This window comes from Rattus norvegicus, chromosome 10 (assembly GCF_036323735.1).
Source record: "Rattus norvegicus strain BN/NHsdMcwi chromosome 10, GRCr8, whole genome shotgun sequence".
NCBI classification, from domain to species: Eukaryota; Metazoa; Chordata; class Mammalia; order Rodentia; family Muridae; genus Rattus; species Rattus norvegicus.
The window spans coordinates 72,926,909-72,953,509 of record NC_086028.1 but is presented as its reverse complement, the minus strand read 5'-3'; the positions used below and the strand labels follow the sequence as shown (position 1 = coordinate 72,953,509).

The window sequence follows — 26,601 nt, the reverse complement described above, 5'->3', positions numbered from 1 at the left end:
CACACACACACACACAGTAATTTTGATGCTTAATCAATGTGAAGTCTTTTATTTTTTAAAAAAGCCAAAGCTTGAAGTATGAGGAAACTGCCTTACTTACATGTAGCAACAAAAATTGTAAATATTTTTTAAAACTTTGAAAATTATTTTTATTTTATCTGTATAGGTGTTTTGCTTGAATATATGTCTGTATACCACATGGTGCCCACAGAGTTCTGAAGAGGGTATTGGATCCTCTGAAACTGGAGTTATACAGAATTATGAATCAGCATGTAGGTGTTACGGATTAAACCCAGGTTCTCTAAAGAGCAGCCAGTGCTCTTAACCACTGAACCATCTCTGCAGCCCCCAAATTTTAAAATAATTTTACCACAGAAGGACACTGAGAAGTTCTAGGAGACAGCATGAACCTGTTGAATGGGATATTAAGAACCATAAATATATTCTGTTTTAGAATTTGAGATTACAATGTCTTTTAAATTTTTTTCTTTTTTTTTTTTTTTCTTTCTTTTCGGAGCTGGGGACCGAACCCAGGGCCTTGCGCTTGCTAGGCAAGCGCTCTACCACTAAGCTAAATCCCCAACCCCTACAATGTCTTTTAAAGTGATCTCATTAAATTCTCATATTTTAACCATAAATAGTTTAGTTTAAGAGTTGGTAACTTACTGTAGGAAATATTCTTAATGGTAACTGCATAGAAGTAGGATTTTATGACTTCTACACTTATTACTAATACTTTAACTGTGGAGCATACTACAATAAAAATGTGCTCATCTAACATCTAAACTGAGTCTTCCTGCATTTCAAGTCCCCCCTTCCCCAGTGGGGGCCTTGACATTTACTGAGTGCTTTTCTGGACATGAGTAGCCAGGGCTGTGCAAAGGTCAGAGGCTGTCAGGCATAGAGATGCTTGCCTGGAGGCTGCTGCTCAGAAGGCTGAGGCAGAACAGCCTTAAATTTGAGACCTGCCTGAACTACATAGTGAGTTTGAAGACAGCCCAAATACACCCCTCCCCCTGTGTGGCTGGTACTGGTGCAGGTCTCTAATCCCTCAGGAGGCAGAGGCATGTGGATCTCTGAGTTTTTGAGTTTGAGGCCAGTCTGGACTACAGAGCTAGTTCTAGAATAGCCAAGGCTACATAAAGAAACTTGAGTAAAACAAAAACAAGAACAAGAAAGAGAAGAAAGAGAGAAGAACAGTAGTGGCAGAGGTGAGATAGCTCAGGGTGTAAAGGTGAAATCTCACAAGCATTATGCTAGATGTGACAAACCACACACAAAAGGACCCTTGCTATGTGACTGCATTTACACAAACTATTCTGATTAGGCAAATTCATAGATGCCAACGACAGATTAGTAGAGCAAGAAAAAGGCAGAGATGTTAAAAAACAAAACAAAACAGAACAAAAACTCAAACAAACAAATATAAACCTTCTTAATAAACACTGTTTTCTCTGAGAGTGATGGAAATGGTTTGGAACTGAATGGGAATGGAGGTTGAACATCACTGTGAATAACTATAAGCCACTGAACTGTTTGCGTTAACTGGTTCATTTGTTATTTTTTTTTTTTTTTTGTTCTTTTTTTCTCGGAGCTGGGAACCAAACCCAGGGCCTTGCGCTTCCTAGGCAAGCGCTCTACCACTGAGCTAAATCCCCAACCCTCATTTGTTATTTTTAACTTTAAAAGGCATCTTTTCCTCTTAAGTTGAAATTACTCCAGACCCCTGACCCCAAAAGAAGAAAAGCAGGAAATAACTGGAAATAACCTAACCCCATCTCAGTACTCAGTGACACAGAAATAAAATGTGTTTGTACAGATGTGCAGCACCTCAATAAGAAATATGCCCCCCTTTTTTGTTTTAAAGACAGTGTTTTAATTAGTGAGGGCATGTGTACAGGAGTGCAGGTGTCTGTGGAATTCAGAAGGTGTGGATCCCTTGGAGCTAGAGTTAGAGTTGGCTGTGAGCTATCAGACACAGGTGCTGAGACCAAACTTAGGTCCTGTGCAAAAGCAGCCATGCTCCTAACTGCTGAACCATCCCTCTAGGCCTCTTGTTTTATTTTTGAGGCAAGGGGTTATATAGCCCAGGATGGCCTCAAGCTTATTTTTTTTTCTTTTTTTTTCTTTTTTTCGGAGCTGGGGACCGACCCCAGGGCCTTGCGCTTGCTAGGCAAGCGCTCTACCACTGAGCTAAATCCCCAACCCCGGCCTCAAGCTTACTAATATCCAATAGTATTGTACTTCTGGTCCCACGTCTACTATTACAGCTAGGCGTACACCTGGTTTTCTTTCCCTTTCTACTTTTTTCTTTTCTTCTTTTTTCATAGTTGTAGGAGGGCTCCAATCTCTGGGCTCCACCCCAGCACAGAACACACATGTTCTTCTTTCCAAAGGAGCTAACTGAAGGGCCTGCTTCTTTTGTATACTTACTGTACCTAAGCACAGTGCCAAGCATTATCAAACGAATCCAAAAGAGTGATATAGCTCCTCAAATATTCAAGCCTCACCTCTTCATGACTGAATGTTGCTCCTAAAGACAGAGATGCAGGGCTGGAGATATGACTCAGTGGTACAGCACTTATTGGCCTGCACAAGGCCTATGACACTGCTCAGCCATTAAAGGCATCTGACATCAGGACTGATAACCTGAATTCAATTCCTGGGATCCCTGGGGTAAAAGGAGGGAACTAACTCCTGCAAGGTGTCCTCTGTCTTCCATATATGCACCGTGACACTCCTCAACCACTGCCACATATGTGCACACACACACACACACACACTAAATAAATTAAAATGCAATTTTTAAATACTCATAAAAATAAACAAAAATAATGCATAACCAGAAAGAAAACAGACACAGACACAGAGAGCAGAAGGGTGGGGCTGGCAAGGTAGTTCAGTGGATAAGGGTTTTGTCAAGGTTGACAACCTCTTTTTTAAAAAGTAATTATTTTACTTATTTACACTTGACAATCTCAGTTCCATCACAGAAATAACATGGTGGAAAGAGAACCAATTCCTACAGTTTGGTTCTGACCACCACACAAAAACTGTAGCACTTGTACCCACACCCCTATAGAATGGTATAGGCAGGGAAAGTGCATAGCCTTGGTTTTAGAGATGGTTAGTGGTGATGAGAGCAGAACAATATGAATATATTCTAGTGTGTAATAATATGTGGTTAGAATTAAAATATATATATATATATATATATATATATATATATACTCTAAAAGATGAAGAGAAAACAGTTCATTTATTTACTCAGCAAACATGGTATGCCACAAATAATGTTCTAGAGCCTGAGGATATTGGGAAAAAAGACCTTTCTTTAATGAATTAGCTTTCTAGAATTAGAGAAAATAATAGGAAATGTCAAATAGAGATAAGAACCATAAATGAAAACCAAAGAATGAATGAAGAAGGGCAAGATATAGTCAGGAGATTTTTCTGCACAGATAACCGAATGAACTGAAGGAATATACTATGTGACAATTCATACAGAGAATATTCCATTCAGAGAACAAGTGTGAAGACTGGAATATGCTTCGTGTGCCCAAAGACTGACACAGAGGCTCCTGTGACTGGGGCGATGGACGAGGAGATGAAGTCACAAGAGTTGCCAGAAGCTAACCCATTCAAACCCGTGTAGCCAATAGTGAGAGGCTTTGCAGACTTTATTTAAAATGTGATGGAAACTACTAGAGGAACTGGAACAAGAGCAGGATTTAAAATCTCTCCTAGTACTTCAAATTGAATGCAGTGGCCCTGCACATGCTAAGGAAGTGCTCTACACTGAGCCATAGCTCTTGCTCTGATTGAAGTTTTATGAGCACTGACTTAGTTTGGGTTTTGTTGCTGTGAAGAGACACCATGATCATGGCAATTTTTAATAAAAGAAAACATTTAATAGAGGTTGGCCTACAGTTCAGAGGTTCTGTCCATTTTCATCATGGTGGGAATCATGGCAACATGCAGGCAGACATGGTTTCTGGAGAAGCCGAGAGTTCTACATCTTGATCCTCAGACGGTGGAAAGAAACTGTCCACACTAGGTGTAGCTTGAGCACATAAGACCTCAAAGCCCACCCCATAGGACACCCTTCTTCCAACTAGGCCATGCCTCCTAATCATGCCATTCCCTGTAGGCCAAGCATTCAAACACGAGTCTTTGGGGGCCATTCCTATTCAAACCACCACAAGTCACTGATTGCTGAAACTAACAGTGAAGCAGAAAGATCAGCGAAGAAGCCATTGAAATCACCTAGACAAGACAATAGAGAGCCATGTGCTCAAGTAACCACTTATGAAGGAGACATGGCCAGAGTCTGTATGTAAATCCACATTGACTGGTCAGCATTTGCTAATGGTCTTGGCATATAAGAGAGAAAGTATACAACAGAGACTTCAAGATTTCTGTATGACTAGAAAACTATATGGTGCTATTTATACATATATAAAATTGGAGAGAGGATAGAGTATGTTAAGCTTGGGACACAAATTAGACATATCCAAAGATAGAATAGGGGAGCTGGAGAGATGACTCAGCAGTTAAGAGCACACATTACTTTTGATAAGGGCCTGAATTTGGGTCCCTGCACCAATGTCAGGCAGCTACCCACTGCCTGAAACTCCAGTTCTAGGGGATATGACACCCACTTGGTTCTGTGGACACTGTGTGGTTCTGCAGTACACACAGTGTAGAAAAACACATGCAGGCACAAGCACACATATAAACAATAAACAAGTAAATCTAAGAATATAGACTAGACCATAGGAAATATAAGTCTGAAGTTCAGAGAATGAAAATTCAGACTCAAACTTAGGAACCACCACTATGAATCAATAATGGTTGATGTTACCTCTGCTGTAAATATAAAAAGTAGCTAGTGGTTTGAAAGAAAACCAGGACGGAGTGACTTCACAAGCTAGACAAAAATATTTCATCAAGGTTGGAGCAATCTGTCCAAATATCCATATCTAGGAAAATGGGGGTTGAGGACTGTCTATTGCGTTTGGCAGTGTGACAGTCATCAGAAATTGGAAAAGGAAAGTTTCAATCAAGCAGAAGTACAAAACTTACCTCAACTTCTCCTCCTGCCTCTAGGATAGTTAGGACAAGTTTGTACTACACCTGGCTGAAAGGAGGTGTGTGGGTTTTTTTTTTTTACATATGGTCTGCAATGGCATGTTTGCTGATCTAATATAAAAGATGAAATGCGGGGTTGGGGATTTAGCTCAGTGGTAGAGCGCTTGCCTAGCAAGTGCAAAGCCCTGGGTTCGGTCCCCAGCTCCGAAAAAAAGAAAAGAAAAAAAAAAAGATGAAATGCAATTACTGAAAAGCATGAGAGGCAATGTCTGTGGGTATACAAAAGAAACAGGAGACTGTACACAGATTCGAGGACTGGCCTTCCACTGTGACACAGAAAAGGCAGAATACAGAACAGCTGCAAGGAGTGTGTAGGAGCACACTGATGGGAGGCTGACAGATGTGTCTGTGGGAGACACGAAGACTTCACTTTATTAGTTGTGCTGGCACAGTGGCAGAGCACGTGCCTAGCATTCAATTCCATGCCAGTGCTGCATAAGCTGGGTAAGGTGCTTGTAATCCTAGTCCTTGAAGGGAGTAGGATCAGAAGTTCAAGGTCATCCTTCACTACAAGTGTCTTCCAAGGTTGAGGTCAGACTAGAAGTCATGAGATCATACTTCTAAAAATAAAATATTGTTTTATAGATAAAATAAAGTATGGTTTAAAATAAATAAAAACTAATTAGTAGTAATTAACAGATTGATAACTACTGCCCTGGCTAGTTCTCTGTTAACTTGGCACAAGCTAAGTCATCTGAGAGGAAGGAACCTTAATTGAGAAAATGCCTTCATAAAATCAGACTGCAGACAGGCAAGCCTGTAGAGCATTTTCTTAATTAATGATTAATGGGAGAGGACCCAGCCCATTGTGGGTGAGACCATCCCTGGGCTGGTGGTTCTGGCTGGGTGCTATAAGAAAGCAGGCTAAGCAAGCCAGGATGAGCAAACCAGTAAGCAGCCCTCCTCCATGGTCTCTCATCAGCTCCTGCCTCCAGGTTCCTGCCCTGCTTGAGTTGCTGTCCTGACCTCTTCTGATGATGAACAGTGATAGGAGTGTAAACTGAATAAACCCTTTCCTCCCAAGTTGCTCTTAGACCTAATACTTCATCACAGTGGTGGAAAAGCAACTACAGCAACTACTATAATAGGCCAAACACAGTGGCACACACTTTTAATCCCAGCACTCGGAAGGCAGAGGCAGGTGGAACTCTGTGAGTTCAAGGCCAGCCTAGTCTACAAATCAAGTCCAGAACAGCCAGGGTTATTACACAGAGAAACCCTGTCTTAAAAAAGACCAAAAATAAATAAATAAATATGTAAAAATAAAAATTTATTGTTAAAATGCTATTGCTATCACATACTGACTATTTTGACTAACTAGTCATCACACTGGGCCAATTATTTCGTTTATTATTATTATGCTTGATTTAAAGAGACTGGCCTTAAACCTGATGCTTACCTGACGATGTCTCTGAACTCTTAGTCCTACGGCTTCTACCACAAAGGTTCTGGGATTATAAACGTGTAACCACACTTGGCTCTATATTCGTGTTTAAACGGACAAACTGGGGGTTGGGGATTTAGCTCAGTGGTAGAGCACTTGCCTAGGAAGCGCAAGGCCCTGGGTTCGGTCCCCAGCTCCGAAAAAAAGAACAACAAAAAAAAAATGGACAAACTGATAAGCTAATTCCCTCAGAGAAGAAAAATCTGCAACTTCGTAAATTATACTTTTGCTTACACTTTAATTCAGCAGAGAGGTCTCGCTCAGTTATAAGTCATTTGCTCCCCTCCCCTGATAAGATAAAGTATGATTAGGCATCACAACGGTGCTACTGCTTCCCACTGCAGGAAATCAGGGTTAATTAAGGTATCTGCTACCTCCATTAAGCAAGGGATGTGACTCTACTTAGAAGAAGCCAACGGGAAGAGTTGGGAAAGATAACTAATGAGCTAATTACTTATCATTTACACTTATAACCATAATATGCACTGGAAGGGAGGAAAACATTTTAGTAGCTTGTAGGTATCACAGGTCCTATTAGGGAGTGACTCCCTTTGTGAGGGGACAGCTTGGTGGTTGTTTAGGTTAGGGGAGATGACGTTTCAAGGATACCAGAAAAACAAGCAATATCTCAGTGCCTCTGTCCAAGGATTTTGGAATGGGAAAAGAAGAGAAAAAGACCAGAGAACATCGGATGATGTTCTCACACAAAGAGAATGTAACATGGCAGAAAGATATAATGCTTGATGATAAATAAGACGACAAATAATAAGGTGGCCTTAGCCTTTAAAGAGAGACGAAGCCAGACACCACAAAGACTGAGAAATGAATTCCAGCAATCAGGTGGCTGGCAGGACCGTCAGAGTGTGGATTACTTTTCCAGAGAACCTGACTTCAATTTTTGGCACCCACATTGGGAAGCTCTTAGGACATTCTATGCCTCTGGCCTCAGTAGGCATCTGCATCGATGTACTTACACCTCCATGTGTGCATGTGCATGAATATTCACAGACACACATGAACACGTGCACACACACACATAATACGTTTTTAAGCATTTAAAAATGAAAATCAGTTTAAGGTAATCTTTAGCTATAGAGGGACCTAGAGGTTAGTTTGTGCTGCACAAGACCTATTTCCTCAAGACTGAGGGAACAGCCAACCAATGGCTGGCCCAACTTGAGACCTATCCCAAGAGAGAGCCAACCCCTGGCACTAACAAATGATACTCTGCTATGCTTACAGACAAACACACATATAAGTGAGAAAAGTAAAGTACATGTAAGAATAATAGAAAAATATAAATAGTAAAATCCCTCCATAATTACATACAAGCACATGTGTGTGCATACACACACACACATACACTCAAACTGCTAAGTTAAAAATAGCCTGCCATACCCAAAAGATGCCCCAACATATAAAAAAGACACGTGCTCCACTTTGTTCATAGCAGCCTTATTTATAATAGTCAGAAGCTGGAAAGAACCCAGATGCCCTTCAACAGAGGAATGGATACAGAAAATGTGGTACATCTACACAATGGAATATTACTCAGCTATCAAAAACAGTAACTTTATGAAATTCATAGGTAAATGGATGGAACTGGAAAATATCATCCTGAGTGAGGTAACCCAATCACAGAAAAACACACATGGTATGCACTCATTGATAAGCGGCTATTAGCCCAAATGCTTGAATTGCCCTAGATGCACAGAACACATGAAACTCAAGAAGGATGACCAAAATGCGAATGCTTCACTCCTTCTTTAAAAGGGGAACAAGAATACCCTTGGGAGGGAATAGGGAGGCAAAGTTTAGAACAGAGGCAGAAGGAACACCCATTCAGAGCCTGCCCCACATGTGGCCCATACGTATACAGCCACCCAGTTAGACAAGATGGATGAAGCAAAGAAGTGCAGGCTGACTGGAACCGGATGTAGATCTCTCCTGAGAGACACAGCAAGAATACAACAAATACAGAGGCGAATGCCAGCAGCAAACCACTGAACTGAGAACAGGACCCCCCGTTGAAGGAATCAGAGAAAGAACTGGAAGAGCTTGAAGGGGCTTGAGACCCCATATGAACAACAATGACAACTAACCAGAGCTTCCAGGGCCTAAGCCACTACCTAAAGACTATACATGGACTGACCCTGGACTCTGACCTCATAGGTAGCAATGAATAGCCTAGTAAGAGCACCAGTGGAAGGGGAAGCCCTTGGTCCTGCCAAGACTGAACCCCCAGTGAACATGATTGTTGGGGGGAGGGTGGTAATGGGGGGAGGATGGGGAGGGGAACACCGATATAGAAGGGGTGGGGGAGGGGTTAGGGGGATGTTGGCCCGGAAACTGGGAAAGGAAATAACAATCGAAATGTAAGTAAGAAATACTCAAGTTAATAAAGAAAAAAAAAAAAAAAGGAAAAAAATAGCCTATGCCCTTCAGTTCTATCTTCTGGGTGACCAGGCTTCTCTATCAGTGAACAATTTACATTTATCTCTATTTTGCCCCCATAAAGAGAACGCTGTACTTGAACTTGCTTATTCACTTAGAACAAAAGTCAGTCAATGCTGAACTATCTTTCCAGTCTCAGCAGAGTAGACATTGTTTCTTAAATGATTATTCAGTATTTCTTTACATCAATGCTTACCTACCTTCTTAGTTGGGTATTTAGCCTGAGCTTTTGCTATTATTGATAACATTATTGATAATGGGCTTTTTCTAAGTCCTTTTCATAGAAGCATGTTTCCACAGGACAGATTCTTAGGAGTATTGTTCTTGAGTCCAAGTGCATGATGAACACCTTAGTTGTTTATGACTGAGTAATCCCAAAATGTCTGCTAAAAAACTATAAAGGATCTGGAGAGCGGCTGGAGAGATGGATCGGTGGTTAAGAGCTCTGACTGCTCTTCCAGAGGTCCTGAGTTCAATTTCCAGCAACCACATGGTGGCGCAGAACCATCTGTAATGAGATCTGATGCCCTCTTCTGGTGTGTCTGAAAAGAGTGACAGTGTACTCACATAGAATAAATAAATAAATCTTAAAAAAAAAAAAAGGATCTGGAGAAATGGCTCAGTGGCTAAAAGCACTGACTGTTCTTCCAGAGGACCTAGGGTTCGATTCCCAGCAACCGCATGGTGGCGCATAACTGGCTGTAACTCCAGTTCAGGGGAATCTGATGCCCTCTTTTGGCTTATTTGGGAACTGCATGCACACAGTTCATAGTTGTCCGTGCAAGGAAAACACCCTATGTACATAAATTAAATATATTTAGATTAAAAGAAGTAACAATGCTACAGAACCAGATGTGGTGGCTCATCCATGTACTCTCAGCACTTGGTGAGCCAAGAAAGAAGAAACGTTACAAACCTGAAGTCCGCCTGGGCTACATAGTCTTATAGCAGTCTGAGCTACACAGTGAGACCCTGCCTTTTAAAAAATTACAGAAATGTATTTACAAATTTACATTCCAGTTACAGTATAATGAAATTCCTTTCCCTCTCTATCTTTATGAAGTTTGAGATTATTAACAAATAAAGTTTTGCTGATTAAATTGGCACAAGAAAATTTGTTTGATTTAATTTACATTTCTTTTTTTTAAAATTAATTTATGTATTTATTACACTGTACTCAGACACACCAGAAGAGGGCATCGGATCCCATTACAGATGGTTGTGAGCCACCATGTGGTTGCTGGGAATTGAACTCAGGACCTCTGGAAGAGCAGTCAGTCCTCTTAACCACTGAGCCATCTCTCCAGCCCTTAATTTACATTTCTTGAGGGAACAGAAAAGGTTAAACATCTTTCCCTACCTGCACCAGGGATGTGGACTGAACCAAGGGCTGTCTACCACTGAAATACATCCCCAGTCCTGAGCATCTTTTCTGTTTTGGATTTACATACAATTTTTTGAAGCAGAGTCTCATGTACCCAGGCCAGCCTGGGCTACATAGTCCTATAGCAGTCTGAGCTACCCAGTGAGACCCTGCCTTTTAAAAACCTACAGAAATAGGGCTGGGGATTTAGCTCAGTGGTAGAGCGCTTGCCTAGCAAGCACAAGGCCCTGGGTTTGGTCCTCAGCTCCGAAAAAAAAAAAAAAAAAAAAAAAAAAAAAGAACCAGAAAAACCTACAGAAATTTATTTACCTTGAACTTCTGATTCTTCTGTCTCCTGAATGCTAGGGTTATAGGCATATGCCATAATTCCAAGTTTATGTGGTAGTGGGGATCAACCCAGGGATCAACTTGCATGCTGGACAAGTTCTCCTCAAACTGACCTACAGTTGTTGGCCCCATTAAATTACCTTATTTTTTTTTATTATATTGTCTTTTCTTGATTAGTTTTAGAGGTTTTTTTATCTATTGTAAATATGATTGTTTGTAGTTTTATATTTTAAATATTTTCTCTTGGGCAACATGACAAAGACTTCTACTTGTCTCCTGATGTTGATTCCTTTCCCTATATCCCATGGTGTTGCTTTTATTTATTTATTCAATTTATTTATTTTTGGCCGTGTAGCCAAGACTGGTCTTGAACTCTTGATCCTTCTGCTTCTACCTTTTATGTTCTAGTATTACAGGCATGAGACAACATGTCTGGCTCCCATGTTATGATTTTAATAGGCAAGCTACCCAGAATGGTATTTTTAACCTCCACTGTTAGAACTTGGTTCTCCATGATTAAGTTCTAGTTTACAAAAACAAAACTATGACCACAAGTGCTAGTCATGTTCATACAAAGAAGGAATACTAACAGCAGTTTGCTGACTTGGAAGACAGAGCTACCATCTTTGGGGTGTGCATGTGTACATGTGTATGCATATGTGTAGAGGCCAGGTTATCATCTGATGTTTTTCTTAATTATTTTCCATCTCATTTTTGAAGACAGGGTCTCTCACTGGCCCTGGAGCTTGCTGGTTTGGGTAGAATGACTAGCCCCAAACTCTGAGTATCCTCCTGTCTCTCTCTAGCACTGGATGACAAGAGTATTGTGCTGTACCCAGATTTTTACATGGGTACTAGACATCTGAACTCAGGTCCTCAAGCTTCAGTAGCAAACACTTTATCAACAGTCATTTGGCCATGTGACATCTGAGAGCTAGCAGAAACAAGTCACTGCCACAGCAGCTCCAGGCAGCTTACACTCAGGCTGATCCGACGGGAAAAGTTGTTAAATCCTCACTTTTTGGTCTGTTTTGGATTAAACCCAAAGTCTCATGCATGTTAGCCAAAGGCTCTACCACTAAGCTAGGACACAAGCCTTTGTTTCTGTTTTATGTGTTATAATTCTTGTTATTTATATAATCACTAAAGTCTAATTTATGTCTTAATGTGGAATTTGCAATCTAGAAGTGAGATACTGATACAATCCAAATTAAAATATGTAAATGGAGGTATAGCTCACTGGAAAGAACAGAAGCATAGATAGCCAGTACCCAAAACAAACTACGCATAACAAAGTGGCAACACTAGTTACTAAGTAGGGGACAGCAGGCAACAATGTTATGAACTTTGCTATTCATTCATCCTGGTTAGTTTTCTTTTCACTTGACACAGCTAGAGTGATCTGGGAAGAGGAACATTGAGAAAAATGCCTCATCAGATTGCCTGAAGGCAAGACTGCAGGGCATTTTAAAATTAATAATTAAGGTAGGAGGGTCCAGATCATTGTGGATGGCGCCACTTCTGGGCAGATGGTTTACACGGTATAAGAAAACAGGTTAAACAAGCCAGGAAGGACAAGCCAGGAAGCATCCTTCCTGGATGGTCTCTGCTTGAGTTCCTGCCCTGAGTTCTTTTTATAATGAACTACAACTGTCAGCAGTAGAAAATCTAACCACACCAAAACTTTGATAAAAATCACTACTGGTAATGCCCTAGAACATAAACCACAAAGCAAATGAGCACACAACCACAGAAGAAAAGGCTAACAAAATTTACATTGTGTTATTTCTTGCATTTGGCAAGTTCCTAAAAGAGGAGATGAGAACAGGATAAAGACACTCAATATGCAAGTATCTCCTTTCTTCTTTTTCTTATTGCAACAGGGTCTCATTTAACCCAAGCTGAGTTTTCTTTAGCTGAACTCCTGATCCTCCTGCCTCCACCTACTTCTAGAGAGCTGGAACTATAAACTCACTGTCTGGTTTACACAGTGTTTGAGATCAAATCTACAGGGCTGCATACATGCTAGCCAATCATTCTACCAACTAGCTATTGCCTGGAAGGGAATATTTCTTTGCCAGTGGTTGTTCAGTTGTTACCATCCTGTATCCAACTGCTTCAGCGTACCAATTTTGAGAAGTAGTAGAAAGTGATTTCACAAAGGGCCACAGGCTGGAGAGATGACTTAGTTAAGATTGCAGACAAGCTCTTGCTATCTGAGTCAGGTAGCTAACACCCACCTGTCAACTCCAGGTTGAGGGGATCGAATGCCCTCTTCTGGTCTCCATAGGCACTGCACTTGTGCACAAAGACATCCACACATGCACATAATTTAGCACATAATTTCAAATAAAATCTTGGGAGAGAGAGTGGGCTTAATGTATAAGAGCACTGGCTGCTCTTCCAGAAGACCAGGATTCAATTCCCAGCACCCACATGAGCTCACAGCTATCTGTAACTTCAGTTCCAATGAGATTGAACATCCTCTTCTGGCCTCTGCAAGCATCAGGCACGAAATGATACACAGATGCACATGGAGGCAAGGCACCCAACCAACCACATAAAATAAAGTGTTAAATTTTAAAAGTCAAGTCTTAGAAGGACACCAAAATATTGTCAAGTACCATTTTCTTAGATGAGTACTTACATTAATAATCCCTTTATTTGTAAACAAATCTTAGTAAAGAACATGTTTATTATAAGGTTTTGAAAAGTTAAAAAAAATCTTTAGATAAATAATCCAATTAAGTCCAATTATGCATGGTGTTATCCTCAAATCTAATATAATCTTTCACATGACCCCAATATAGGTAGCAATTAGGCTGAAGGGGGAGAATGAACAAGTCAGACAGCAAACATTGTTCAGGATTAAAATTATCTAAATGAGATCTCTGGTTTCTTTGACTCTCAACAGGAATGACTAAAGGTAAGAATGCAGGTTATCCTCTTTTTTTAAAGATTATGAAACCCATTACTATGTACAAATGCATATATGGCAATTAAAAAAAAAGATTAAAATGGTAGAGAATTAGCAAACCTGTTCTCCAAAGTATGTGACAGTTCAGCCCCTACAGTAATCTGCAAGCCTTTTAGGACTATTCTAATGGGAAGTAGGGCAACAAAAACTAGATTGGGTGTCAACTGAAAAACTGACAAAGAAAAATATGACTTGTATTCATAATGGAATTTTTATCCATAAAAAAGAGCAAAATTAGGGCATTGGTGGCAGTTATGGTAGTGTGCAAGCTTGGCATGCATAATGCTCTAGGTAATCATACTAAGCAAATTAAGGCAGTCTCAGAAAGACAAATATGTTTTCTCTCATTTATGAGTCCCAGATTTTATATAAATACCTAAAATCATCTATGTATAGGTGATGTAGAAGGAGAAGCAAAACTGTTTAGGGAAACAGAGGATGAATTGGAGGAGTTAAGAAAGAAGGGATAGGCAGAGAAACCCCTTTAAAGTTGTTGGTCAGAGGAGTCAATAGATTCCCAAAATAATAAGGCTCTTTCTGGGAGGCAGCCTTTGGTTGCCTCCCAGAGGTTGAAGGTAAGGCCTCGTTGCTGAAGACACCAGGCACTTAGGACACAGGACTTGGAGGATCTGGGCTGGATCTGGCCTTAAAGCCTCCTCCCTGAGGACTAACCTTCACAGTCCCAGAAGGCACTAATTTAAACTCAACTAAGCATGACTATGTAAACTCACAAGACAGCTTTAGTCAAAAGATATTTTGGAGGAAGAGCTTCCGTCTGAGCACCATTTTTGTTTTCTTTCAAGGTTTTTGAGCCAGGGTCTCATTTATGGCCTAGACTGACCTCAAACTCACCATGCCTCCACCTCCCAAGTGCTAGGAGTATGGTGTGTGCCACTGTGACAGACCCTGAGCACTATTTTCATGTTTTTTGAATAAATTCTCAAAGAAGTTCTTAATATTTAAAAATTTGGTTAATTAATTTGCCTGTATTCCAGTCATCTGAATTGCCTTTAACTTGAGGTTTTATATTTCCTCAGTGCTGTGGTTTGGTTCTAGGCAAGGGTTCTACCAATAAGCTGTATCCCTAAATGCATTTTGTGTGTTGGGCTGGGTTCACTGTATAGCACAGGCTGGCCTTCATCTATAATAGCAGCAGTCCTCCTGCTTTAACCTCCTAATTGCTACTCTTTCAGGAGTGAGCCACTGTATCAGGCTAATTTGAGAATATTACAGTTGCCATTGTAAGCAAGGACTGGTGGCACATATCCACCATCTCAGTACTTGCAAGGCAAGAGGATTATGAATTCAAAGCCAGCCTGGGCTACACAATTAGTTCCAGTGAGTTGGGACTACAAAGCAAGATCCTGTCTAAAAAGAAAGAAAAGAGGGGTTGGGGGGTAAGGCAGGAGTGGGTGGGTGGGTAGGGGAGCACCCTCTGAGAGGCAAAGTAGAGGGATATGGGGCAGGAGATTTCATGGAGGGGAGACCTGGAAATGCAAACAAATAAAAATGAATAATAAATAAAAAATAATAAATAAAAGTAAAAAAAAACCCGAAAACGTTTATTAAAAAAAAAAAGAGGGGTTGGGGATTTAGCTCAGCGGTAGAGTGCTTGCCTAGCAAGCGCAAGGCCCTGGGTTCCATCCTCAGCTCCGAAAAAAGAAAAGAAAAGAAAAGAAAAAAAAAATGTTCAGTGAAGAGTACAATGACCTGATTTGAATATTAGAAAATCTTTTAGATTAAAAAATACAAATGTACTCAAATTACTGCCAGGAGGGAATAGAAGTATGAGCCTGCATGTTAACAAGGGTGTCCCAAAAGAATTACTGTAGGGGTTGGGGATTTAGCTCAGTGGTAGAGCGCTTGCCTAGCAAGTGCAAGGCCCTGGGTTCGGTCCTCAGCTCAAAAAAAAAAAAAAAAAAAAAAAAGAAAAAAGAAAAAAGAAAAAAGATTTACTGCCTGAGTTTGAGGGCAGCCTAGGATGGTACCATCTCCAAAGAAAACCATCTACATGTGCTCCAGGGTCCAATATGTAACTAGACTCCTATAGCCACACACATACAAAAACATGCCACTTATACAAATTCATACCTTATAGTATATTTATAATGTGCTTAAGGCAATATTTTTGGTGTCATCAAATCTTCTTGTATCACAAATAAATATATACCCTGTTATCCATTAATAAAATCTTTAGCATCTGAGGATTATTAAATTACCCTTCATCTTATCTAAATTAATCTAAATTCTTTACTTTTCCTTAATATATTCAATATTTTGAAGGTTCGAATTCTTTCATTTGTTTGTTGTGAATATGTGGAGGTATGAGGGGGAATGCACATGCATTCACACTGGGGCTGGAAGACTTCAGGTGTCCTTCTCTCTCAACTCTCCACCTTACTCCCTTGAATAAGATACAGGGTCTCTTCATGAGCCTGAAACTAGGCTGGTGGCCAGTGAGCCCCAGCAACCAGCACCAGGGTTAGAAGACCATGTGGACATACCCAGCTTTTAAAAATGTGAATGAAGAGTGGGGTTCAGGTCCTCATACTGGAGCAGGAAGCACTTTTCCTTGCTGAGCCATCTCCCCAAGTTCCCTGGAACCTCACATTCTTATATTTGTTATAGTTGTTAGAAAAACAACTATTTTATATATATTACAAAGGTAGCTAAGAATACTAGTTTAAACTTCAATTATATAAAACAACATGAGAGACATAATACATAAATAAATAATAAAAACACATTAAAATTACCACTCACATATGAATTATATACCAAGGTTCAGTTTCTAGCATTTTAGAGCTGTAAATTCTAGAGCTTAAAACTATTTCATCCTTACCAGGGGACTTTCCTTGTGAGTTGCTTCTTCGCTCTCTGTATCTGGCTGGAGTGGATAAACCTGTGTCTTTACTAGACTTGCTAGCAGGCCCCATTTCTGAAATAAGGAATCCCATTTGTTCTGAAGGTAAGATACTCTCTGGCGGATTGGTCTGGCATTTTATACTGCTATCCACCTAAAATATTAAACACACTTATTATTCTTATACTTAACCCCAAATACCTACTAAAAGTTACTATATATTATCAAAGACAGCCTATTAGAGGGACAGGATCCCACAAACGTGTTTTCTTGCTTAGGAAGGTTATGACCCTTGATAGTGTTACACACTTACACAAATATTCAAGAGTAGGACATACGCTTTCCAGATTCTCAAGCCCTTGAAATGCACGTGACACTAAAATAGTTACTGATGAACAAAGGAAGATGTACCATGATGCTGTCTGTTTAATGACTTGCTATATAGTCAGACATTTTAAACACAGTCAGTGAGAACACCAGGCATCCTGTCACCGTAGTGTTTGTTTAGGCTGACACCACTCCTGGTTGACACTGGGATGTCACAGATAGGCATGGCTGGCTGGAAGGTGTCAGCGGGGAATGGACACTATTTTTCTAGTTTTGTTTTCTGTACTAAATATATTACCAAATTGTATATGCTTCATTCTCTATATAATCTATATAAAATTTATCCATCCTCATTGAGAGTTTTTATGGCTCCAAAATTTTCTTTGGAATGTTAAAACCCTTTGCCAAGATGCTCTTTATACTTTTATTTAAAATATAACTACAATATGAAATGAAGCTAAAAGTTAAAATTCACCTTTCAAAAAGCTATAATAATCAAGTATATTAAAGAAACCACTGTGTATTTGCAGTTTAAGATATGCAATCCAGTTGTCCACATATAATTATGAAGATACCAAAACGTTTATTTCTATAGGAATACTTAAAATGAGGCATCTTTACTGAAATAATATCATCATAACATATTTTAATGGTCTCAAAAAGGACAACAAATTGATAGAAATCGAAATATACTTAGGATAAGGGTATAACCCAGTAGCACAATGCTTGCCTAGGTAGTGAAATTATATTGACTGGGCATACCTTTTAGTACATCCAAATACAACAGCTTAACCAGCATGAACGAAGCTCTGTGTCCCACCCTGTTAGTACCGCCCCCCTTCCACCAAAGGCAGGGGGAGTAAGGAAAATGAAAATCTTTATACTTAAATACCATATACATATATTTTAAAAAGAACTACATATAACAAGACCCTAACTAAACAAACAAAATGAATCAGGTATGATGACACATGCCTATTATCGGTCACCTGGGAGGGAGGAGGAGGAAGATACATAGGTCCAAGTTATTCTTGGCTAAAATGTGAATTCCAGGCCAATGTAGACTATATGACCACCCTGGTATGTGTACAGTTATTATAGATTCTCTCATCTTCTTGGACTGAGTATCACACCATCACCTAGGTGGGCCAGGATTTGTGACCCACCTTCCACCTCAGCATCCCAAGGGTTGGGTGACTTTGGATGCACTTTTGATTAACTAGTTTTTGTTTGATTAGTAAGGAATCCGAACCCAGTAAAATCATGAGTAGCATTCTGCAATGTTATAAAAAAGTAAGAAATTGGGGCTGGAGAGATGGCTCAGCAGTTAAGAGCACTGCTGCTCTTGCATAGGACCTGGTTTTAATTCCCAGGCTGGCCTTGAACTCAATCTATATAGCTCAGCCTGTCCTCAGACTCCCAGCAATCCTCTTGCTTCCTCCCTTAAGTGCTGAGATATAGGTATGTGCCACCAACCTAAAAGTAGTATTTAGACCCTAGTCAATCAATTTGCCTCTTTAGAGGTTCATTTCAGACTATACCACAATTGGAAAATGGCTAGGGTTAAAGTAATTCTTCTGAGGGTTCTTTTTCTTTGCTTAACCATTAGGACACGATCCCTTTGGAAACCACAATGAAGTGACATTAAATGCAAATAAACCCAAATAACAGCCAGACAGACTTTTCACTAACATCTTTAGCAAAAAACCGTGTAAAGCTGTGAGCTGGTGCTGTGAGCTGGCGCTGTGAGCTCAGCTGGCCCGGTCTGCGCTCTTACCTGCGGAGTGCTGAAGGGGAGCCCCTCCTGCACAAGCACTACTGAAGACGGAGGTGAGTTATGGCTTAGCTGCTCCTTCAGTTTGACGTGAGTTTGTTGCATGGTTGCAGATTCCTGCATTGTGCTATTTTCCAAAGGCTGAGCTGTGTGGATGGTATAGATGTACTCAGGTGACTGTGGTAGAGAGCAGGTAATTGCTTGTTCTGTTCCAACCACAAAAGACGTAATGTCTGAGCCTACAGGAGTGAGTGGCTCCAGCTGGCTAGCCTGACTGGTGGAAGATGGGTTGCTGCTGTTTGAATTAGGTAGGATATGCTGGCCTCTGTTAGACTGGGATGATGGACACTGATTCTCAACAGGCTCCACCTTTACCATCTCCAGCTTAGGGGAGGAGTGCAACTCATCTACTATCTGAAAGACAGCCTCTAGATTTACTTCTGTCTTTTTACTGTCATCAGTAGCACTGCAAGGCCAATTAGAAGGCAGAAATTCAACTGGATAGGAAGATTGCATTGGAGGATTCTGGGAAAAGAGAAAATAGTACTGTTTGGATAGAAAATCAAGTATAAAATTAAGGAGGAAAGTAGTAACATTTAAGTTTCTGAATGCTAAATACAGTAAAGTTGAGTACTACACAAGCCTGAAAGTGGACAGGAATGTAGCTCAATGATAGAGCGACACCCGCACACTCAGGCCCTGGGTACCGACATCACAAAAGGAAACAAAGAAAACCACAAGGCTAATAACTTGCTTTTCAGCAGTGGTAGCTTCAAATGTGTTATTAGTAACATTTACTTAATTAGATACCGTACCTCAACCATGTTGAGTTTAGTACAGGAATGGACTGCTAGTTCTCAGGATAGAAACACATGAAGTTAAAAGGTGATAGTACCCAAATTTGTTGACAAAATGCCTATATACTACAATCTTCAATGAAGGCTGACAAAATGTCACTTTTATTTATCATACACTGTTTAAGGAGTAAGGAGATTTTAAACACAAAATGCTCGTAAGTCCATCAATCCTTCTATAAATTCAGGGGAGGCACTAATACTCTATCCCAAATGACTTCTTGAATGCTGGGATAAGGACATATGCTGCTACATCTGGTATTTATTATACTGAAAAATCAATGGAATCTTAAATTCTTTGTATCTTCTCATTTTTAATTGTATGTATATATTTCCATTTTTCTTAGATTAGCATGGATTGTTATTGTGTGCAGTAAGAAAAGTTTATACAAATGTTCAGATAATACATTTAAAATTTGAACGTAAGACATAAACATCAGTATATTTGTAGCATGAACTAAATAAAATAATACATTTATAAATAAGAACATTTAATTGTAGCTTCAGTATATCCTTTTAGAGAAGATGGACTTAAGGTATCAAGTCTGATGATATTGGCCATCAAAAATGGCCAACAAGCCAAATGTGGCTGCTGACATCTGTTACCCAGCATGCAGGAGGCTGAAGGATTGTCATGAATTCAAAGAGAGTTTGGGCTACATAGGAGTTCCAGGAGAACATAAGCTATAGAAGGAGAGAGAGAGAGAGAGAGAGAGAAAGAGAGAGAGAGAGAGAGAGAGAGAGAGAGGAAGAGGAGGAGGAAGAGGAGGAGGAAGAGGAGGAGGAAGAGGAGGAGGAAGAGGAGGAGGAAGAGGAGGAGGAAGAGAAGAGGAGGAAGAGGAGGAGAAGGAGGAAGAAGAAAGAAAGACAGACAGAGGCTAGCTAAATCACCTTTATTGGATTCTACATTCTTTAAACAATGTCTGATTGTCTACTTTCCATGTTTTCTATTGTAAAAAGTGAAAATAAAAAAGCATTTCTTTGGAAGTACCCCAATGCCACTAATAAAAATTTTTTTGGGCTGGTGTTAGTGTTTGTCTAACATGTGAGGTCTTGAGTTCAATCTCCAGTAACCCTCCCCACCACACACACACAATGCAATGCATACACAAATTATTATCTGAGCAAACAGGCAACTCCACTCTAAGAATTATAGCACTAAGTACATAGCATACATTCTGTTTTCTTTCTTTTTTGTCTTGTTTTTGAGACAGGGTCTCTCTGTGTAGCTCTGGCTGTGTAGTCCTGGAACTCACTCAGTAAACCAGGCCTGCTTTAAACTCAGAGATCCACCTACCTATGCCTTCCAAGAACCTGTTCTTGTTCTAAAACCATCAATTCAAACAGTTATTTATATCAAAAGCAGTTATTTCCTAAGAAATACTGGCAAGATATTTGAAGTACATGTTTATAACGTGTATACTAAGGTTGAAGGGGACCAGTAATTAAATTTCTCATTTTGCATATTCATGTTCTTCTTACCCTGAAAAAGCCAGAACAATACAATATAAAGTAGTTTTCAGTGGTGATGTAAACATTGCATTTCTCTGCTGCAGAATTTTGTGGCCACTAACCACAAGACTACTCAACAACCCACGTGACTAAGTAGTTTTAATTTTTCATAATGTTTTTCACTACTGGGGACTAAACCCAGTGCCCTGTGCATGACAAGCAAGTGCTCTGCTTCTAGCCCACCCACATCCATAGCCCAGTAATGTGAAGTTAAAAAGTTACATGTGAGCTGGGTTTGGTGGGATACACACCTGCGGTTCAGCATTAAGGCAGAGACATAAGGATCATGAGTTCAAGACCAATTTTGTTTATATAGCAAGATATTACACCCATCTTAAAAAAGGAAAGCAAAACCCAAAACCAAAAAGGCTACAGACACTAATGGCTCCTATATTGGATCACGACAGACAGAATAACACTTAAGCATCCTTTATATCAACCCTCTTTCATTCCAAACTCAGGAAACTAAGCCCATACACCCAGCTTCTCTCTGGCTTCGACTTTGAACATCTGCCAGACTGACATTATTGGGAAGCGAGTGTGAGCAGGACCTTACCTGGAAGTAGTTACAGTGTGCATAGGACGAGGCAGTAGGCGTGACACAGCTGCTGAGGGCATCCATGTGGGTGGAAGGCGAGCAGCACTGAAGCACAGCTGGGACAGAAGGAAACACAAGCCAGCCGCCACCAGTTAAACACAGCACTCAAGGACGCGCTGGCGCTTTCAACTGCGTTTAGAAAACACGGCCTATAATAAACTTACTGCCTACTATTGCTCTTAGAGACAAGATCTTGGTGTAAATCCCTGACTAGCTTTGAACCCCGCGGACCCTCTTGGCACCCTTCCTCTTGTGTTAGGTTTGTAAGTGTGTACTATAACTGCTGTAATAAAGTTTTAAAAGGTTATGGCTATCTTTGTAATTGCCTTTTTATTGTTTTGAGACAGGGTCTCATGCAAACCAGGCTGACCAAAAATTCACTTGTAGCTGAGGGCAACATAAATTCATGATCCTCCTGTCTCCACTTCTCAAGGGCTAGGATTACAGCATGAACTTCTGCACCTACTTCATGCACTGCTGGGGACCAAGCCCAGGGCTCCATGTGTAGGAGGCAGGCACTCTAGCAACTTGCTACATCCCCCGCCAGTAAGTGATTCTTTAGTACTTAAACTTGCTATTTTTCTAACCAAATGTTTATTCTTATTGAAAGTAGTTTCACATAAGAAATACTCAAGTTAATAAAAAAAAAAGAAAGTAGTTTCATTTCATTAAAAACAGCAAACTATATTTGTGCTTCCCAAATAATTGTTTCAATTATTTTAACAGCTATTTGAAGATAGAAAGGCTTTAAAAGTAAGATGAATATACTCTCCAATCTACCACTCAAAAATGTGATGGTTTTCTACCAAAAAATATGCAAAAAATATTTTTTTGCCATTTAGATAAATGGTTAGGAATGTGGGTCCTAGTTTAGGCTTGCCTGGTTTTGTAGCCTGGCTCCACAATTCATCATTTTATACATTTGAACATGGTTTGCATTCTATTAAGAATGCAACAACAACGGGTTGGGGATTTAGCTCAGTGGTAGAGCGCTTGTCTAGCAAATGCAAGGCCCTGGGTTCGGTCCCCAGCTCCGAAAAAAAGGAAAAAGAAAAGAAAAAAAAAGAATGCAACAACAGAGACAACAACAGAACCTACCTGGTATGGTTAGTTCAAGGAACATAAAGAGTTACTGTGCACAAAACATTTAGGACAGTAATGACAGCATCCAGTATTTTAATGAAAAAATGTTGTGTAACGTTAGGAAACAAACTCAAAAATATATTTTCCAAATCTCTTCTTTGTGGTTAAGACACCGTGAACAGATCAAACTCTGCACTGGGACAGTTATACTTACAGGTCCAGTCTTAACAGACTGAGTTTTTACCAGAGAAAGCCTATACAGAATGAATGAACATTAGTTACCCACACCATCACGCCTTTGGGTCAGACAGGTGAGATATGTGTGGAATGCTGACCATGCTTAGGGCACAATGGTGGATGCTCCATGTGTATTGTTATCAGATGACAAGCAGATCAACATTAGTTAAAAAGGAAATGCACTAACACTCAAACAGTAAGAAATTTGCCAACAGTAACAAGCTGGGCAGTCTAACATGAGCTTGTTGTGTACCGAACTTGAGAGAATAAATATGCTGGGAACCAGAGTGCATCCAAGTAACTGTGGAGGATCTTCAGAGTGTCAGAACTGGGGAAAAGGAGTTCTTCCTTCTAGTTATTCCCAAGGAAAACCTACCCCCCCTAGTGGCAGAAAAGACCTAGTCAGGAACTGCAGGGTTTTGTTTCCTCATTGTACTGAGAAGCAACGCTTCACAGAAATAAACCAAGGATCACCTTGAGTTCTCTGCTATTTCAGTAGTAGGACTCTACTGTTTACATTTTCTGAATAGCTGTTAAACTACTTTCTAAAATAGTTATTGGAGGAATAAAAGTACAATATACCCCAGGGAATGCCATTATAATATGGAGTTGCTAACTGCTTTTAGTGTATAATTAGACGGCAAACCGTAAATGCTCGTCAGTGTCCAGTAAGAGATGAGAAATGGAAAACAGAGAAAGGCTGCCAAGTTACACACCCCAAAGACTCCTGCTTGCCAGGGCAGCCCTACTTCATACATATAGTCAATGAAAAGAACAGAGTGTGGGATTAGCTAGTATGCCAAATAGGCAAAGCTAGGTGCCAAAATCCAAGCTGTGTTTAGTATGTGAAAAATGATGTACTATGCATTATGAAAGCAATGACATTATAAAACCAAGTAGTGTCCTTAGACATTCCTTCTATATCTAGATCTTACTTTGTCTTCCTGAAGGCAGTGCTCACTAAAGAAATTCAGCTTCATGTATAAGAAAAAACATAAACAAGGCATGGTGGCACACATTTAATCCCAGCCCTTGGGTGGCAGAGATAGGCAGATCTCTGAGTTTAAGGCCAGCCTGAGTGAGTTCCAGGATAGCCAGGGCTACATAGAGAAACCCTGTCTCAAAACAGAACAAAACAACCGAAAAAAAAACCCACAACAACCCAAAAACCCCCAAACAACAACAACAACAACAAAAAAAACAAAAACAAAAAGAAAGAAAAAGAAAAAGGAAACAAACTAAACCAAAACAAAAAACTAAAAATAAATAAATAAATAAATGAAAAACTCAAACCCATGTCATATGCAAACAAGAGTAGAAGACATTTAAATTTTTCTCAATAATAAAAATCCAGAATTACTGATTGCCCTCACTAGAGGTGATGCAAACACATTTGCACTTTATGCTATGGAAATCATCCAAACATATAATGTTTCAGACTTGAATCTACTCCAGGACAGCAGCACAGTGTTAATAGTGATAGAATGCCCACTCACATAAATGCTCAAAAGAAACAGATGTAGTAATATATTTAATTTCACGATCAAGTTACTATAGTGAATAAAGCTGTAATATCTCATTTGTGGTGAAGAAAAAGTCACCTGGAATCCAGTGCTTTACGACCTTCCAACTTCACAATGGTGTACAAGCGACAAGCACTGGTATAAACCGTATGTTGAAACTATCTGTTCCTCAGCTCATTACCCTGAGATGCTGGGTACCAGCACTGAGCTTCAGTTCCTAGAATCAGATAACCTATAATGCCCTACTATTAAACTATGAAAATTCTGAATGTTAGGTAGACTAAATGAATTTTAGTAAACCTTCAATTTATGACCAGGTTATATAACATGTTGGCATAACTCCATTGTAAGTTGAAGTATATCTGTACACTCAAATAAGTGAAAGTAGAAATCTGAAAAAAAAATTGTTTTTGGCTTTTGAGGCAGGATTCCTTGATGGGGCCTGGGCTGTCCTGGAACTCACTCTATAGACCACACTGGCTTCAATGAGATCCACCTGCCTTTGCCTAGTGAGTTCTGGGATTAAAGGCATATGTTGGCACCATCTGGTCTGAAAAACATATTTTTAAGTTGGGTATAGTAAAGGAGGAAACCTACCTGGGATACACAGTAATATCCTTTCTCAAACAAAACAAAACAGAAATTCTATATCCATGTTCAGAGTAGCAATAGTTTAAAAATTGGAAGCACTCTAGAATCCTTCAATAGATAAATATTAGTACTTGTATATAATTATTATTCATCTTTAAAAGGGAAAATTTGACACATATTACAAAGTAGATGAACCTTTAAGATATTATGCTGGGGCTGGAGAGGTGGCTCAGTGGTTAAGAGCACTAACTCTTCCAGAGGTCCTGAGTTCAATTCCAGCAACCACATGGTGGCTCACAACCATCTGTAATGGGATCCGATGCCCTCTTCTGGTGTGTCTGAAGACAGCTACTGTGTACTCATATACATAAAATAAATCTTTTTAAAAAAGATATTATGATAAATTAAATATGCTAGTAACAAAAGGGTAACTATTATATGACTCTATGTGAGTCTTCAATATTCATAGACAGAAAATTAGTGACTGCCAAGGACAGGAAAAAGGAAGACAAAGCCATTGCTTAGATAATACAAGTTCACTAGTATGGTGACTGCTTAGATAATACAAGTTCACTAGTATGGTGACTGCTTTGGAAATGATGATTTAATGAATATTGTGAATTAGTGACAATGAATTGTACAACTCACAATGACAAATTCACACATTAAATATTATATAATTAACTTATATGAGGTATCCAAAAGAGTCAAATTCACAAACGAGGATGGTGGTCTGCTCAGGGCTGGAAAGAGTTGACATCTAATAGGTCCTGATTTCAGACAGGGGGATGAAAAGGTCTGAGGACGCACAACAGTGATGGTGAATGTAAAAATGACAGGGAAAAGAGTTAAGGTTGGATTATACACACTTTCTTATAAAGATGGCGTGGTTTTGCTCTGTTTTTCGGGGAGATAAAGGGCTTCCTGGAGACAGTTCCCTCTTTTCCATAAGCACTAAGTCGTATCTGAGCACAGAGGAAAATGCATACCTCTATACTCTATATGTGTTTCTGTACATCATACTCTATATGTACCTCTATACTCTATATGTGTTTCTGTATATCATACTCTATATGTACCTCTATACTCTATGTGTTTCTGTACATCATGTAAGATTAAAACCCTGAAGACCGAACTTTCGAATGTAAGCAAAATAAATGGTGGAGTACTTACCTAGCATGTGCAGAGACCTAGGCTACATCCAAATACTGACCAAGAACCCAAATAGTGAGAGCTTTGCGAAAGATGGCATGTTTCCATTATCTGTGAGTCTGTATGTATCAGTAGTTTATACAATCAATAGATGTAACAGAAAGTTCAAAAACAAAACAAAGCCAACAAGAGTCTTTAAGCCTAGCATGTGGGAGGCACACACAGGCAGACCTCAGTGGGTTCCATGACAGCCAGAGCCACAAGTGAGAGAGAATGATAATTAGTAACCTTTTTTGCCTAAGGACAAATTTAAAAAACAATTTTAAAAAATATTTTGAAATAAAAATATT

General features: G+C 39.7%; 1 protein-coding gene across 2 annotated transcripts in view; it reads right to left on the bottom strand.

Annotated features, from left to right (window-relative positions):
• Hsf5 (heat shock transcription factor 5) overlaps positions 1-26,601 on the bottom strand; it is a 43,920-nt gene that overhangs the window by 4,140 nt on the left and 13,179 nt on the right. Inside the window, exons 3-5 of one of the 2 annotated variants that reach the window (XM_039087374.2) lie at positions 21,624-21,721; positions 18,705-19,226; positions 16,580-16,754 (exon numbers count right to left, since the gene is read on the bottom strand). In XM_039087374.2, the coding sequence (XP_038943302.1) occupies positions 16,580-16,754; positions 18,705-19,226; positions 21,624-21,721 (795 nt within the window). Of the gene's footprint in view, positions 1-16,579; positions 16,755-18,704; positions 19,227-21,623; positions 21,722-26,601 lie in introns of those variants that run through there. The other variant, XR_005490402.2, reaches the window with a different exon arrangement.